This window comes from Hemicordylus capensis, chromosome 4 (genome assembly GCF_027244095.1).
Source record: "Hemicordylus capensis ecotype Gifberg chromosome 4, rHemCap1.1.pri, whole genome shotgun sequence".
Classification (NCBI taxonomy): domain Eukaryota; kingdom Metazoa; phylum Chordata; class Lepidosauria; order Squamata; family Cordylidae; genus Hemicordylus; species Hemicordylus capensis.
This window is the reverse complement of record NC_069660.1, coordinates 104,818,734-104,836,644: the sequence shown is the minus strand read 5'-3', so window position 1 is coordinate 104,836,644 and position 17,911 is coordinate 104,818,734. Positions and strand designations below refer to the sequence as shown.

General features: G+C 44.6%; 1 protein-coding gene across 13 annotated transcripts in view; it reads right to left on the bottom strand.

Moving 5' to 3' along the window:
* PDE4B (phosphodiesterase 4B) overlaps positions 1 to 17,911 on the bottom strand; it is a 442,933-nt gene that overhangs the window by 88,515 nt on the left and 336,507 nt on the right. For all 13 annotated transcript variants that reach the window (XM_053250556.1, XM_053250551.1, XM_053250550.1 and 10 more), the window contains 3 exons: positions 13,287 to 13,323; positions 10,805 to 10,875; positions 7,637 to 7,686 (listed from right to left, as the gene is read on the bottom strand). In XM_053250556.1, the coding sequence (XP_053106531.1) occupies positions 7,637 to 7,686; positions 10,805 to 10,875; positions 13,287 to 13,323 (158 nt within the window). The remainder of the gene's footprint in view (positions 1 to 7,636; positions 7,687 to 10,804; positions 10,876 to 13,286; positions 13,324 to 17,911) is intronic.

Below are 17,911 nucleotides of genomic sequence, written 5' to 3'. Positions count from 1 at the left end.
CACTTCTGAAAACTGTCTAGCTTTGTTTGCTGACTTTTTGAATTCTTTGCAGTCAATTGCCCTCATTTGCTCTGACTTTCAATTGCCTACTTTCCCCCTCAGTGATGTTATCTGATGGCTATACAGAGGCATAACACCATCCTATTCATGTCTCAAGACCCTCAGCTGCCATCCAGAGTAGTGCTGCGTGAGAATATTGAGAGAAGCTGTGTGCACTTAATAGGGATGTGCACAAATTGATTTTTGTGATTCAATTTTGAATCAAATAAGCCTGATTCAATTCGAGCTCAAATCTGCTGCCCTCAAATCTGGGTTGATTCAATTCAAATTTGATTCAATTCAATTTGAATTTAAATAGATTCAGCCTGATTTTTAAGGGTAAGAGGGCACCAAAGTGGCAGGGCCCCATGGGTACCAACTGCTATTCAACCCCCAAATGAATCAGGCAAAGGGGTGGATTTTTATGCGTTGTGGATTCTCGGTTGTGAAATGACTTCTTCACAGGGAATCCCTATGAAGCCTCCATTTTGTCCCCTCCAAGCTGCTGCCATCACTGCCAGGGGTGAATTTTTAGGAATTTTTATGTGTGGATTCTTCGTTGTGAAATAACCTCTTCATGGGGATTCCCTATGAGGAAGTCATTTCACAGATGAGAATCCACACATAAAAATTCACCCCGACAGCAGACAGAAGCTCGGAGGGGACAAAATGGAGGCTTGAATTGCTGAATCAATATCAAATTTGAAACAAGGTAATCATCCTCAAGGGTGATTCAATTCAAGGTCGAATCACTCAAATCACTGCAATTCTAGTCTAATTGATTCAGCCACAAATTGATTTGCACATCACTACTGAAGAACCTCTGCAAAGCTGTGTGAAGTTGCAGTGCTGTGCAATGCTATGCAACTGTGGCAGTAGCGGCTCATGAACCCGCAGGAGGCATCTTTAAGGGAAAAGAAAGTCCCTGCTTACCTCCGCAGCGTGCCGCCCAGCAGCCCCTGTGGTGGGGAATTGCCGCTGCCACTCACCTGACGTAAACGGAGCTGAGCCCCCACCAGCAGCCAGGTGAGTGGTGGCAGCAATTCCCCGCCGCAGGGACTGCTGGACGGCACGCTGCGGAGGTAAGCAGCAACTTTCTTTTCCCTTAAAGATGCCTCCCGCCGCCCCCCTCCCCCCAGTGGTGCATTCACGAGCCGCTACTGAACTGTGGTATACATACAAGTTAATGCCTGTGAGGGGAAGGAGAAGAATGCAGTGGCAGGTAGTCAGAGAAGTCACCACCACCACTTCCACTTGATGTTGCCCTTCAAACAACACTGGGACTAGCCCCTCCTGCCTCACAGAGAACCACCGACTGCCTGGGAGTGACAGGAGAAAGAGGAAGAGCCAGAATCAACAATGTTTTATTGCAAAGAAAATATTTTGAGTGATGTAAATTGGCTTGGAGTCTATGGAAAAAAGGAAGTATATACATGCAACAAACAAACAAATAAGTAAACAAGCATATTCTGCTGATGCAAGAACTAGTCTGAAGCAGAAATTCCTTTCTTTGTGCAACGTCTTGAGTTAGCGCAACAATATTGTAGTAGTGCCACACTAGTCTGGATGTAGGTCCTTGATTGCCTGGGATCACCTATGAGGCTAATTCAGTAAGGAGGGTGGGGGGAAAGCAACAGGCAAGGAGAATAGTGCTGAAGCAGCAGGTGGCATGGGAACCAATCGCATCTAACAGGCACTGTAGCCAATCAGATTTGGCTCTGTGATTAACTCACAGTGAAGCCAACTGAGAGAAAAAGAAAGTGGGAGCATAATAATAGAATACTTGCACAAGCAAACTTCTTTACATAAAATGTTCCTAAGGACTATATCACTAATTTCTACAGCACCATAATAACCTTTTTACTGCTTTAAAATAGAAACTAAAAAAACTATTTCATGCAACCCCAGAGGAGAGCTGGTCTTGTGGTAGCAAGCATGACTTGTCCCCATAGCTAAGCAGGGTCTGCCCTGGTTGCATATCAATGGGAGACTAGAGGTGTGAGCACTGCAAGATATTCCCCTCAAGGGATGAAGCCGCTCTGGGAAGAGCAGAAGGTTTCAAGTTCCCTCCCTGGCTTCTCCAAGATAGGGCTGAGAGAGATTCCTGCCTGCAACCTTGGAGAAGCTGCTGCCAGTCTGTGAAGACAATACTGAGCTAGATAGACCAATGGTCTGACTCAGTATATGGCCTAAAATATGTTCCTAACTGTACTATATGGAGAATCTGCAATGAAAACAGCTGCAACTTAGACAAGTTTTTCAGTGTCTGGTGAGGAAATATTGTGGGAAGGTCCCCTGGCTGCCGTTTTCTACTTTCAAATTAAAAATAGTTAGATAAGGGGGCCCACCTTGGAGCTATGCAACATAATGGGGTACACCCTCCAAAGAATAAAGGAATACTGAAAAACTGATAAAATGTCATATGGTATTGGCACTCAGGAGGAGGTGGAGTTAAGCAACTCAGTCATTACTGACATCACAGGCAATACTTCATATTGCAATACTTGAGCATCTACATTCCATACAGCTATTGCAAAATCAATGGATCTGCCATTTGAGGGACAAAGTACATTTTCCAGTGAGAAGATATTTCAGTTTGAATTCCAAAATAAGGCTATACCACTGCAACATAATGCAACTTTTTTTTTAAAGCCATGTTTACGACAAATGGAAAATTACTGTGCATCTGTTGCTTCAAAACTGATTGTATCCGAAGATTCTTACACAGTTGTCTTTTACTGGCCAAGAAATATATCTCTATGATAGCATGGGACTGATGACTCTCCCTATAAATATATCAGTAATCCAAAAACCTCCAGTTTAAGATGAAAGTTAAGATGCTTTACATGTTTTCACTCATGCTCTAAAAAGAATGGAAATTTCAAGTTAAGGTGCTCATCTTAACTTTCACATCATATAAGCTGTAAAGAATTTCTACGGTCTGGTATATGATGATGGCTTAAAAATGAGGCTCCATGCTCCATGCACCCACACTTTGCCTTGGTCTTTCCGTTGGACATTGGGCTGGGGAGGGATGGATCCAGGCAGACATTTAATAGGGATGTGCACAAAACCGGTTCGCCCAGTTCGGTTCGGATCCGAACCGGGTCCAAACCAGGAGGGGGTGGTTCGGTTTTGGTTTGGTTTCCCCATTAGAGTGGATTCATGGTGTTTCACTGAAAATCTCATTTGCTATCATAGAATCCACACTCAATACCTCAGAAACAACAGAACCCTGTACCCCATGGGTTAGAAACCCATGGGGGTGGTTGGCACCCTATGTGCACTACACCACCACTCACTCTGGGCCACCCCAGCACCCCCCAAGTGCACTTATGGGGCTGCTGAAAGCTCCATTATAACTACTTATGAGGAAAAACATTAAAGACGCGTAAACTTCAACAATTAACCAAAAATCAGCCCTCTGCCCAAATCCTTTGAAAAAATTCAGGTAGCTTCCTTGACCCTACCTGGCACTACCACCAACCCCACACTGCTCTAGGCCACCCCTTTGCCCCCGACGTGAAGCTATACATTTGCTGACACCTCCATGCTTCTTTATGGAGAAAAACCTTAAAGATGCGAAAACTCCAAAAATCACTTAAAAATCAGCCCTTTGCCCAATTTCTTTCAAGTAATTCTGATAGCTTCCTTGCCCACCCTAGGAACTACCAGCCACCACACTGCACTCTACGACACCCCTTTCCCCCCGACTTTAACAATTCACCAATAATCAGAGGAGTGTCCAATTGCCTTGGGATTTTTTGGGTGGTAGGCACCCCTGTCTGTCTACCACCCACCCAGCTTTTGTGCCCCTAGGTGCTCCACATTAGGGGATATGGACTGGTTCGTGTCCCATTATACTCTATGAGAAAAATAATTAAAAATATTTCAAATATTCATAAAAAATCATAGGGGTGTCTGATTGCTTCAGGGTTTGCATGGTTGTTGGCACCCATGGGTGCTCCACAATAAGGAATAATGGCCTGGTTTGAGTCCCATTATATCCTATGAGAAAAAAATAAAAATAATTTTCAAAAATTCATTAAAAAATTGTACGAGTGTCCGATTGCTTTGGGGTTTGGGTGACAGGTATCCCTGGGTGCCAGCTACCATCCTACCAATTTTAGGGTGTCCAAACCAGTCCAAACTGGTCCAAATCAAACCACCCCCGGTTCGGTTCGAATTCGAACCTGCAGCCAGAACCTGATGGCTGGTTCAGTTCGGATCCGAACCGCCGAACCGCCCCGGTTCGGATTTGAACCGGTTCGCACATCCCTAACATTTAACAGGTGAAGTTTCCCTAATCACTTTCTAGATATGGAAAGTGCATCTCTACAAGTCACAGTGCTATCCTAAAAGGCCACCTATTAACCTGCCATCCTAAAATAATCTGCAATAGATTCAATAGGCCATTTTAGTCCTGGAAACTTGTCCTGACTGACACCAGGTAAAGTTCTGGTAAAGTGTGGGTTCATGGAGCCTCACTTCTAAAGCCAGCATAATATATAAAAACATACAAAGTCTTTACAGCTTCCATGGCACAGAAGTTAAGATGGGAACCTTAATTTGGAATTTCCATGCTTTTTATAGCACCAGTGTAAGCCAGTCTTAAACTTGAGGTTTTTTATTACTGCATTTGTAAGGTTTCTGTGAAGGAAGATCTGGCTTGGTTAACTAGTGCGCAAGCGCGCGCGCGCGCACACACACACAGACACACTCACACACAGAGCAGCCATTCTCACACACACACACACACACACACACACACACTGCAGCCGCCATCCACACACACACACACATTGCAGTCACACACACTGCAGTCACACACACACACGGCAGCCATCCACACACACACACTGCAGGCCCCAGCGGAGCCCTTCACAGTCTAGCTAAATGGAGTGTGTCTCCTTCTGCCTGCCTCTGCATACCTGGCTGTACAGAGCACCGCACCTGTTTTGGCTGGAAGTTGGGACCAAATGAACATGGTTTTGAAGAATGGATGACTGTGGAGTAACCAACAATAAGAGTTGGACAACACTTTTTTCTCAGGCAAAAGAGCAGTATTAAAAGGTATAGCTGCAGTGGGGGAAAGAAAGAAGAGGGCAGGGAAGGAAACTGAAGGGCTGTGCTCCCAAGGCTCAGACAGGGAAGGAGCTGAGCCATACTGGTTGTGGGCAAAGCTGTGGACACTGCAGTTTCAACAGTCTTACTGCAGAGACACTTTCAGCAGTAAAGATGCATTTTTCAGCCTCTTAAAATGCAACTTTGAGGATCACTTGTGAATCCTTGATTGATTGGTACCAGAGCGATACACACGAGGCACTTTTCTGGGATGTAGTCTAAAGGCTGAAACTATGCTAATGGATTAAAAACCATCTAAATACCACTTCCTCAGTATGAAAGAACATTGCCAACCCTTCAAACCCCCTGTTCAAAAGAGAAAAACCGTAAACTGCTCTATCTAAGCCATTTTCTAACAGATCTTCAGCAAAGTTGTAGGGGATGTTTCTCTTGTCACCTAGTGAGTGTACCTGTATGTGAGTGTAAATTTCACTTATTGATCTCTAGTCTTTCTTTACTCATCTGGCAATAACATGCGACACAGTTGTTATTATTCTTACTAGTATTATTATTATCAAAATGAATGGAAACTCAATAAATTTAATGGTGGTTGGCTAGAATTTTAACTAGGCATCTATTTTCCAATTAATTACACTTTCCAAATTTGAGCAGTTTTATCATTTAAGCCAAACATGACAAAAACTATAGGCCAAACCAGCATCATCTGTATTTATCCAGATTTGCTTATACAATAATGGTTACATATTTTCTACAAATATCAAAGTATGATATGGGGGAGGAAAGAAATCTATCGTGCTATGGGCTGTGGAGCAACGGATCAGAGTGCCAGAGGATAGGAATACAGAGGGAGTGCTAGTTGTACAGGCAGCAAAGGGAGGGCCTAGGATTGGCAGTCGTGCATCCTGAAAGCAATGCCATCACCAACTAGGAGTGAGTATTGGGTGTATAAAGAGCTAGGACTATGGCAATATGCACTAATTTCAGCTTGCCACATACAGAAAGCTGAAGGGAATAAAAGGATCACTGAGGAATGGTGAGATCTCTCTTAGACTGATAGGAGAAGCTCTTCTTGAACTCAGGGAATGGCATACCTGACTCCAGCTGAAGCCTGGGTAATGGAGGACAGCAAGACACCTGGGACACTCAAAAACTGAGTAGGACAGCTTTCCTTCTAGGACCCTCAAATTGAAAAGCAGTATATAAAAATTCCTACTAGTATTAGAGGGGAGTGGCGTGACGGTCTGATAGATATGTTGGAACTCTAACTGAGTTCCACAGTGAAAGCAGGGAGGCTCCTAACAGTTCCAGCTGTTGGTGGCCCCCAGCTGTCATGTCGCAACTCCCTTCAGCAATGCCTGACAGAAGGCACATGGGTCCAACATGTTTGTCAGACGGAAAAAATGGCACAGTCTCGCGAGGTAGATCACCCACACCAGTAACCCAGCAGGGTCAGCTGAACCACGGAAGTTCCAGTTCTGTCATCAGTTATATATAGGGTTGTTGCATGGACTTCAGGAGAGCTTATGCATGAGTAAGCAGGTGTCAGGTTTCAGTATAGAGAGACACCAGCAATAGTTAGGTACAAATTTTTGTTTCTGCAGAGAAATTTTAAGCAATGAAATGCTGTTGCAGGAGCCTTTAAACAATACACAATTTTTATCAACAGCTTGCCCACAAATCTTGTTAGCTGCATACTTTTACTATAAAGTCTGCCTTTCCACATTAGTGAATCATTTCCTTCATCCTTTTCTTATCTACAGACATTCTCCTCTTCCTCTAGTCCACATGATGCCTGCATATTTTACTATCAGTTGCAGGTTTTCACTGTATTCTCAAGGTCAGCCATTGCATTTTCCACCATAACATCTCCTTAACCATAAGTCACCAAGTGCACTTTTAAAAAAATATCTACTTCACTTGGAGAAGTGACTTATTTTACCATTATAAGACTGCCTGAATAATAGTTTTTTCTTCCCTTCAATAACACATAGTGGGAGGAGAGCTGTTCTTGTGGTAGCAAGCATGACTTGTCCCCATAGCTAAGCAGGGTCTGCCCTGGTTGCATCTGAATGGGAGACTTGATGTGTGAGCACTGCAAGATATTCCCCTCAGGGGATGAAGCCGCTCTGGGAAGAGCAGAAGGTTTCAAGTTCCCTCCCTGGCTTCTCCAAGATAGGGCTGAGAGAGATTCCTGCCTGCAACCTTGGAGAAGCCGCTGCCAGTCTGTGAAGACAATACTGAGCTAGATAGACCAATGGTCTGACTCAGTATATGGCAGTTTCCTATGTTCCTATGACCATAATCAATACAAAGAAATTAATAGGGAAAGTGCTGTAGCTCTGATTATGCTGATTTATACAGATCTGCATCACACTGTAAATGTGTTGGCCTTGGTCTTTAAGATGGGAGCTCTCTAATGGTTTATAAGTGGAATATGTTGCACTCTTAACCATATTATTTCTTATAACAAAAAGACAGTTTTCACTTAAAAATATGTTTCAACACAACATACCTTGTAAGTTCATCCTGGAGACTGGTGGCTGATTTGTTGCTGGTGATCGCCTATAAAGGAATAAATAATATGCTGTAAAGCACTTATGCTGTGAATTAAGAATGGCCTACTCATAAATACAGTTTGAACTATCTTTACGATTGACACAGGCTAAGGCTGACTTCACATGGACAAGGCTCTGTGAATAGTGCAGCTGCTACCCCTGCTAACGGGACAAAGAGGCACCTCTTAAAGTGGTGATTCTCTTATATTTAGCAGGGGGACAGCAACTGGCCCTATCCAGCCTCAGCACATCATCCTTCCAGTGGCTGTTGCTGGTATCTGCCTTGTGTTTCTCTTTAGATTGTGAGCCCTTTGGGGACAGGGCACCATCTCTGGTTGAAGAACGGTATATAAGTATCCACAGTAGTAGTCCCAGTAGCTAAAGGCAATAAAAGGCAAATGTATAACAAAGAGATGATGGCTCCTTCAGTAATAAAAGCATGAAATGCATTTTCTATAACAAATGAACTATATTTGTGAACCGCCTTGGGATTGTTTTAATGAAAGGCAGTGTGTAAATTTAACAATAAAAAATAAAAAATAAAATTCCATTAGCTCACTCCTTAAACACAGTCATATTGGAGACCAGATGTGAAATTATTGTATATGATAAAGCTATTCTCATGAGCAGCCTAACCCAGGCTGTGGCAGCCCAGCCTGGGTTAGCCTGCTCATGTGCAGTGCCGGGATGAGGGCCAATCCTGGCGCTACCACCTTGACTTAACCCTATGTTTCACCCTAGCCTTTAGTCAGGATTAAGGGCATCAATGCGTCCTTAACCCTGGCACAGGGCTAGTGTGCATGCTTGGGCTGCATGCAGCCTGAGCATAGACAGAGTCAGGCACCTAGAGTGCCCAACTCCTGGGGGAATCCCCCAATGCACCATACTCAGTATTCAGTGCATTGTGAGGTTCCCAGAGGCTGGGAGAACAAGTCCTGGCTTCCAGCAATCTGCGTTGCACGTAGAAGCATGGATTGTGTGGGCGTGCAGTGTTGCGCCCACTAGGAGCTCCACAGATCATCTGGGTGTGGGGGGAGGTAGGTGAAACCCTGCCTCCCCACTGCCAATTCTCCCCATCCAAAGATGCACAAGCTCTTTGTCATGTGCACAAGCTCAATGCAGAAGACTTACCAGCCTCATTGCCCCCAATCTTCTTTAGAAATTTTGGTGGCAATGGCATAGTGGGAAATGACTTGCCTAGCAAGAATGAGGTTGCCAGTTCAAATCTCTGCTGGTACCTATAGAGAGCAGCAGTGATATAGGAAGATGCTGAAAGGCATCATCTCATATTGCATGGTAGGAGGCAATGGTAAACCCCTCCTGCATTCTACTAAAGACAACCACAGGGCTCTGTGGTCACCAAGAGTCAACACTTTACTTTATAGAAGCAAGGCTGAGCAAAATATGGAAAAGCACTTAGTGCCAGGAGGGAAATTGGCCTGTGTCTGGATTGAACAACTGTATCATGCAAACCATGAAGCATTGCAAAAGCTGCGAAAGCTGCCTAGTAAAATGGGACATATTTCCCTAAATTCCATACATTCTTAATGAAGCCAGCAGGGGCAGAGCCACCATTGTGCGAACAGGTTCAAAGAACCCAGGACACCAATGAAAGGGGGAGTTGAAGCCTGGGAGCCCAGGCCATGCCCCCTTTGCGCAGGATGTCACATGCAAAGGGGGCGTGGCCTGGTTTTACAAGAGCCCAAGCAAGCTCTCAGCTTGTCATTTCAGGCAGTGCTGGCTGCCTGAAATAATAAGCAGAGAGTTTGCTTGGGGCTCTCGGGAGTCCAGGCATGAGAGGAGGGAGTTTGCTCGGGGCTCCTCTGGAGCCTGAGCCATGCCCCCTGCACATGACATCATGCACACGGGGCGTGACTGGAGGGGGCCGCCGAGCAGGGCCGGACCCAGGCCACCGTTCGGCTGGCTCTGTGACTGGAAGCCAAAGTCCTGATACAGTGAAAAGTCTTAAGACCGAAGAGTACCCTGAGAAACGAGGAAAGCATACCCTGGAATGCAATACGTTATGTGGATTTGGCAAAATACAGTTCTTTTCTTCTGTGCTCCAACTGATTAGCAATGACCAAAACCACACCTTCTCCAGGTCTGGACCTTTCTCTTTTGTACTTTGTCTCCTTTGGAATAAAACTTCTCAGAAGGCAAAATCCTATAAAAGCCTCTGCTCTTGAACCTCAGTTACAAAGTCTTTTGTCATGAGACCCTGGTGGCATGAGCTACCTTCTATCTATTGCCTGGCTGAGCACCTGTCTGAATCACAGCACTGCTGCATCTCTAAGTTTAGAAACTGAACCACTGCATCCAGAATTGGTGAGGTGAGGTAAACTAAAATCAGTGTCTTGACTGTTCTTTTTATGGGCCTGTTGTGGGGAGACCTGCACTGGACTGCCTTAGACACTCTTGGAACCAAGAGTTCTTGGGTTCCTCTGTACATGGGCCTGCCATGTGACAATCCCCGTGTTTGACTGTCTAAGAGTTCCCAGGATTTCAGAGCAAAATACTTGAGCCAGTAAAAATGTAATCCTGCAACCATTCAGAGACATCTGCAGGAATGGCAATAGCCTGTGGAATAGTACTCATGTCAGAAGTGGCCTAGGCGGTATTTGCAGGGCAGATATAGCTGGCATGGTCAGTAGATGTGGGGCAGGTGTGGTGGGCTCAGTTGGCAGCAACGGGACCAGCATAGCCAGGTCATCGGGCAGGATTGGGACTACCTGTGCTTCTGGACAGGAGCTGACTGAACTGGTGTGACCAGTGTAATAGCACCAGGGGCTAGCAAGCTAGAACCCTAATCCAGGTTAGCCATGGACTGAGAATTTCTCGATGCCCCTGCCTTGAAGAGTGAGTGCCAAAACAGTCACCAAAATGGGGGCCGCCCTGAGTGGAGCAGCAGAAATGGCAGCAAGGACAAGTGTGCATTACATTTCCCCTACTCTCAAAGTTTTAATGCAGACCCATGGACAGAAGATTAGGCAGATCTCTACAACTCAAAAACTAAAATTGCACTCCCCCACCCCCCCAAAAAAGTTGTAAGGGAATACATGCTAACTGAAGATCTGGTTTGATGCACAGATAATGCAGCTAACAAATATTGAAAACAAGAAGCTTACTTGCTGGATGTTCCCTGCAGATTTGTCAATAACGTAAAGTTATTTCTCACACTTCTCAAACTTGCTAAGACCTATGGAAAATATGAAAAGACAACACTGAATACTAAAATAAATATGAAAGGTCAGAACATATAAATAAATTTGAAGGGATTTAAACTCTTTGATGCCCCATCAGTTTCACTGAGATTTTAAGCCTATGATATTGAAGATGTTGATATACAGATCCACCCCCCATTATTCAAGATTATACACAACTCATGTAATACACCCCTACAGTTGACATTAGTTTGTAAAAGACAACCAGTACATGCCACTGTTTTCAGCCCTCACGCATGGCTAATAACTAAAAATGCAACAATCAGAAGCCAGCAATACAGAGATGTTTGGAAACAGGATACCCAGGGCACAGCAGGACAGGAATGGAGAGGCTGTATGCATGGCATCCTGGTAAGCAACCCAATTACCAGTGGAAATCCATTGTGTCAATCTATATGGCTCCAAAGAGCTCAGCAGTTGTTTTGGCATGCTGCAGCCATTCTTTTGAGATCTCATTGCCAATTATATATGATACTGCAAACACAGGTAAGCAATTAGAGATGCTGTTGAACAGCCTTTTCCTCCAGAGTTAAATGTGATAGCTTTCAGCAACACCACAGGAGCAAGCTCTGTAGAACCATCAAGAATATGAGTTCCAATACTTCTGTGTCTAGTATGAATAAGGTGTGCACTGTCATCACAAACAGCCTTATTATTAGGTAACCATAGCTAGCTTCTGAGAGCAGTACTTCTGCAGGGTGAGTGCTACACCAGTAGACAAAAGTAACCTTCTCTTTGCCATATCACCTTGGAGCATGTGCTTTAAAACACAAGGGGGCAAAGGAAAGATGATTCTAAAGAGAAGCAAAGAATAGATTTCAATGGAAGGAAGATCATCATCATCCCAGATTCTATTTGGATCAGAATAAATCTGAATCTGAATTGATTTGTAGCAACAACAACAAAAGGTGTTCTGGGGGCAAAAGAGTGGGGTGAGTGGTAGTGCCCAATAGGTGGAAGCTACCACCCAAATTTCAAAGAAGTTGGGCAAAGAGGTGACATTTAAAATTTTTTTTGAAGTTTGCACGTCTTTAAGCTCTTCCCCATAGGAAATAATAGTGATTTCAGCAGCCCCATAGTGGGGAAAAAGATGAATGAACATCTTTGTCCATTCATCATCTTTGGTGCAAAATGATGAATGACCAGAGAATACACTATCATTTTGCAACAAAGAATCCACTCTCAGAACACCCGAAAAATGGAAAACAACATCAAAATCCAGTACCCCATGGGCTTGTGGTTTGTGGGGTGGTGGTGGTTGGCACCCCATGTGCACTACACCACAACCCACTCTGGGCCACCCTGATGCAACCCACATGGGTTATGGGGCTGCTGAAATCCCTATTACTCTTCAGAAATTTGTTAAAAATCACCCCTTTGGCCAATTTCTTTGAAAGTTGGGTGGTAGCTTCCTTCCACCCATTGGGCACTACCACCCACAACAATCCACTCTGGGCCATGCTGGTGACACCCAAACAGAGTTATGTGGCCACTGAAATCCCCATTATTCCCTATGGACGTGCAAACTTCAAAAATTTGTTTAAAATCACCCTTTGGCCAATTTCTTTGAAATTTGGGTAGTAGTTTCCACCCATTGGGCACTACCACCCAACCCATTGTGGCCACAAAATGGAAGTCTGTATCTCCAAATTCTTTCAGGTCCGGATCTGGGCAATTTATTTTGTACCTGAATCTGGACAACTGAGCACAGGGGCAATTTGTTCTGTCTACAAATTATCTGAATCAGCTAGGTTCGGGAACAAATCATTTTGTACCCAAATCAATTCGCACATCCCTAATCCTGACTAACGAAGCACCAGTGCTTCTGATAAGTTCAGTGAACAGCTCTACTGCTGTCTCAGCAGTTGGAGCAAATTCCAACAATTTCCCCTTCCCCAGGAGGTACTCTGTGCCACCCTGACGGTCATGCAGGGACATATTTTTGGGTGACACAGACAAATTCTTGGGGAGAAGGGTATGTCACTGAAATCCCCCCTCACTAGCACCAGTATAGTGTTAGCATGGAACTCTTCAGAAACACTGGTGCTACAGCGATACTTCTCCCTTTGTACCAGGGCTTTGTTAGTCAGGATGTCAGCCAATGTTCACAAATATTTATACATAGAGGCAAGAAACATCAGGCGAATGGGAAAATGGAGACATGTTGGCAGGTATGAAGGGACCCTGAAATCTACCATGCAGAGAGAAACTGAAGAGGGTCTGTGAGGGCTCAGAAAATCAGAAAGGCAGTTGTAATGAGAGATGATGAGGGCTAGGACCTACAGGATTGCTGTGAGATAAGGAAGCAATATTTGTAAGTTCACTTTGAGTCCTCAGATGCCTCAGGCAGATGTCAACACACAATATTACAACATTTGGAACATACCTGTGCAAAAGGTGTAACAATCAGGTCATCTCCATGTCTAGAAAGAATGAAAACAAAAAGAAACATGCATTTTAGAGACATTTTTAAATTAAACAACATATTTAGGAATCATCACATGATGCATCTCAATTTTGTTTAAAAACCTTTGGCAATGACCAGCATAGCTGCTGCATAATTCTGCATGCCCAAATAAATAATCTGTCCCCCAAAATGTGAGTTGTACTTTTGAATCAATATGGAAAGTTCAGTCCTCATCACCACACCTACCTTTCTATTTCCCACATAACAGCACACAGTTCCTCCCATATGCAGGCTCTGTGTTTAGTCCTCCCCACCACCACACCTGCCCCTTATCTTTCAGTATTTGGACTGACCCCTCAAAGTACCCAGTCTTGGGTCAAACTAGACAAGAAATCCATAACTGGAGCTCTGGTTTTTCAAAAGTTCAAACCTATACCTGAATGATGTCTGTATGTCGCATCTCCCCGCCCTGGGACAGCTGGTGGGGGGCTATCTGTATGTCCCCCCCATGACAAATATCAGCTTGGGTATGAAGAGATTTGGCTTAGGAAAATGACATCAGGGAAAGGCTTTAACACCTGATCCTGCAGTAAAGGATGTGCAAGCCAGCTTGCATCGACCTGGGCTTGATATTGAGCCAGTCCGGTTTTGGCAGTCTGAGTTCAAACTGGCTTGCTCCCCCGCCAAAGAAGGGGTGCCAGTTTGAATTTGAACGGGACCACCCCATGGTTCAAAGAACTGACTTGCAGGCAAGCTCAGAGGGTATACAGTACTTGTAAAGGGAAATCCGGCCAGGATTCCCCTTTACACGAAAAGGGGGGTTCCCTTGACTAAGAAGGCGGGGGGGGGGATATCTACCTTTAGTTTCCCGCTGACGGGGACAGTGGTAGTGGCTACATCAGAGGTGGTGGGGGGGTCCCCCCCCGCTGGCCTCCCACAATGACAGGCCAGGTTTGCTGCAACCTGGTTCGTGCCTCTGAACACACACAGAGGCCATTTGTGTCACCACACAAATTGTGTGGTGACACAAATGGCCTCTGTGCACACCTCCTCTGCCATGTGCTGGCAGTGGGAAATTAAAGGTAAATAATCCCTTTTTGCTGCCCACCTTCTTCGTCTAGGGAATCCCCCTTAATTGAGCCAGATTCCCCTTTACAAGTATACCCCTGAGCTGGCCCGCAAGCTGGCTCAGCCAGCTCTATGGCTGAATTGGACCGGACCCAGTTTGGCCAAGCCTGGACCATGTCAGTTTGAACCCTGCCTGGATTTGATCCAAGCTGGCCCAGTGGCTGGCTCACACACCCCTACCTACAGTGGCGTTCCCTCCATCCTATTCAGAGATTTATGCGGTTGCCTTTAACTTTTAAAAACAGGAAATCCAAGCATAGATTTGCCAGTTTCTTGTCTATTTTTGCTCTTATTCCCTGAATTCCAACTGCTGTTTCTGACATACATAGCCAATTCTGTGTTTAGGTCCTGTATGGAATTCCCCTATTTCTCCTGTCTCCTTGGTAGCCCCTGTTCCCTCAAGCACTTTAGGCAGTGGCTATGAGGAGTGGGTAGGTTGCAGAGAAGCAACAGCTGGCTTTTAGTTCTCTCTCTCTCTCTCTCTCTCTCTCTCTCTGGAAACAAAAACTGTTCATTTCGAAACATTGCTGCCAGCTTGGGCTTCTTTTGCAAACTGGAAAAGAGTTTTGCAAACTGGAAAAAAAAAGAATATTTGCTTATGATAACCTCTGTTAGATAAACAACTCTTTACCACCTATAGTATTTCCCTGTTGTATTTGTCCACAAAAAGGCTGTTCTTAACTTGACTGCTTCCCTAATCATAGTGTGTATTCATAGAAGGAAAAGCTACCATTTGATTCTGTAACATAAGGGAATAAAAACCAGGAAATTCAAAGTTAGGGCTGAAAACTTACTCTCAGCTGGAAGAAGCAAATAACAGGCTGAATAAAGGTCAGCTTTGAATTTCCTGGCTTGTGTTGACTTGGGTCACTGCCTTTTATGCTGTTTAAACACAGAGTTTTGCCTGTGGATTTGCAGTATGGTACATTAGATATTGTGCAGTGCAGAAAGAGTATTAGCAAATATGGGGTCTTCATTAAATGCCTATTTACATTTATAATCAACCAAATATGTACCAAAACCTTTTAACAGCCTTCCTCTCCTGCAGCTTAATATTGCTCACAAGACATATGCTACAGTGCCTATGCTTTGGTATGATGGCATGAACAGACCCACTCATTTGCTTCTAATAAATTAATTTTAGTACAAAACTCGAGGCAGCTAGTTAGCTAGGGCTGTGCAAACTGGCTCTGTCAAGCCCCCATCCTCGCTGGCCTCCCCCAGAATAGCCAGGGCTGCCACCGGCCTGGTTCAGGCCTTCTCCAGCCCAATTCGGACCCCTGTGCATGAGTAGAGGACATTTTAGTGGTCTTGCAAATGGCCTCTGAGCATTTGCAGAGGTCACTAAAATGGCCTCCACATGTGTGCAGAGGCCGTGGGCGTGAGGTTGATTCCTTCGTGGCTGTCAGCAATGTGACTTGTAAGTAGTAACTGACTCTTCCCCTGCCCGCCCCCCTGTTGATTTACTGGCAAAGGAAATCCTCGCTGGATTCCTCTTTACCAGTAGTGTTCTGAACCAGTTCGAACTGGACCAGGCTGGGACAGTTTCGGTTTGGATTCGAACTGAACCAGCAAATCCAGTTTTGAGCACATCCCTACTAGTAGTGGTGTGATGGTGTTGCTAAACCAGGAGAGGAGAGCTGGTCTTGTGGTAGCAAGCATGACTTGTCCCCATAGCAAAGCAGGGTCTGTCCTGGTTGCATCTGAATGGGAGACTTGATGTGTGAGCACTGCAAGATATTTCCCTCAGGGGATGAAGCCGCTCTGGGAAGAGCAGAAGGGTTCAAGTTCCCTCCCTGGCTTCTCCAAGATAGGGCTGAGAGAGATTCCTGCCTGCAACCTTGGAGAAGCCGCTGCCAGTCTGTGAAGACAATACTGAGCTAGATAGACCAATGGTCTGACTCAGTATATGGCAGTTTCCTATGTTCCTATGTTCCTAAACGTCTCTGAGCAAAAATTACGATGCTCAAAGCAACTCTGAGACTGCTCTAGAACAGCCAATTGGTTAAATGCTAGAACTGGAGGCAAGGGGCAATATAATGAAATCTTTTTCATTGTTTTGAGCAAGAAAAGTATACTTCCATTAAAAAATTCGTATAATCTGTGTTGAAGGACTGGGTATATATTGCTCTGGATATGTTGTTCAGGAAACCAATTCACTCAATCAGATTTCCAGTGTGTATACATTCAGAAGTACAGTGGTCCCTCGACTTACGAACAACTCGACATAAGTATTTTTCGAGTTACAAACGGCAGTTTTAGATCCGGTTTTAGATGCAGTTTTTTCGACTTACAAATTTTTAGATGGGGTTTCCTCAACTTACGAATTTTACATGCGGTTTCCTTGACTTGCCTGCCTGTTTACTGCCTGTTTATTCTTGAAAAGAAATGTTCCTGTGCAGTTTGCAAGCCTTACTGGGGGTCTGGGTCTTTTTTCTAGGCTCCGGAACGCATTAATCCGTTCCCAATGCATTCCTATGGGAAACCGCTTTTCGACTTACGAACTTTTCGACTTACAAATGTGCATTCGGAACGGATTAATTTCGTAAGTAGAGGGACCACTGTAATAGTCACTAGTAGGGATGTGCTCGAAATGCGATTCAGCTTCCAAATTGTGGCACAATCCCTTTTAAATCAAGGGCTTATCCAGCCCCTTTAACATGGAGGAGAGCAGGTCCATCCCTGCTCCTCCTCCACTCACCACTGACCATGCACACAGCTGCCACGCATGCATGTAGGCCATGGGCATGCTGGCACCATGCAGGGCAGCTGGGGGAGAGCACTGCTAGTGCGCACTGATAACTAGGGGGAGCACCGTCAGTACAGCAATGATGACAAGCAGAGGAGCAGAAGGGGTGGACCTGCTCTCCTCCATGTTAAAGGGGCTGGGTAAGCCCTTGATTTTAAAGGGACTGTGTCACTATTTGGAAGCCAAATCACATTTCAGCACATCCCTAGTCACTAGCTCTTTTCTGATTATGTATCTGCATTCACAGAATATTTGTGAGGGGAGGAACTGGGACCATGCTCACTAGCTCTAGCCTTAACTTATGTGTTGAAGTCTTGAAGAGATCCTAAAAGCATCAGCTTTGTATGACCACTTGGGGACCCACTATTGACAGAGTTGCAATCATATGGAAAACTTGTGTGTATTTATTTTATTCATTTACTGTTCAGTTTTTTATACCGCCTTTCATAAGGCATCCGAAGTTGGTTTACAAAAGTTAAAACACAAAAAACTCTATAAAAATCACATTTAAAACAGTAAATACCATAAAACACCAAAAAAGAAAGGAAGAAAGAAAAGAAAAAAGACAAGACAAGACAAGACAAAACAGAAGCAGGAGAGCTGTGCATTCAGCTAATACAGGCATACCTCGTTACTCTCATGGGTTCTGTTCCTTACCTACTACTGCGAGTAACTCTACTCACCCCCTCACAGGTTAATAAGGAGACATTATTCCTATGGAAAATGG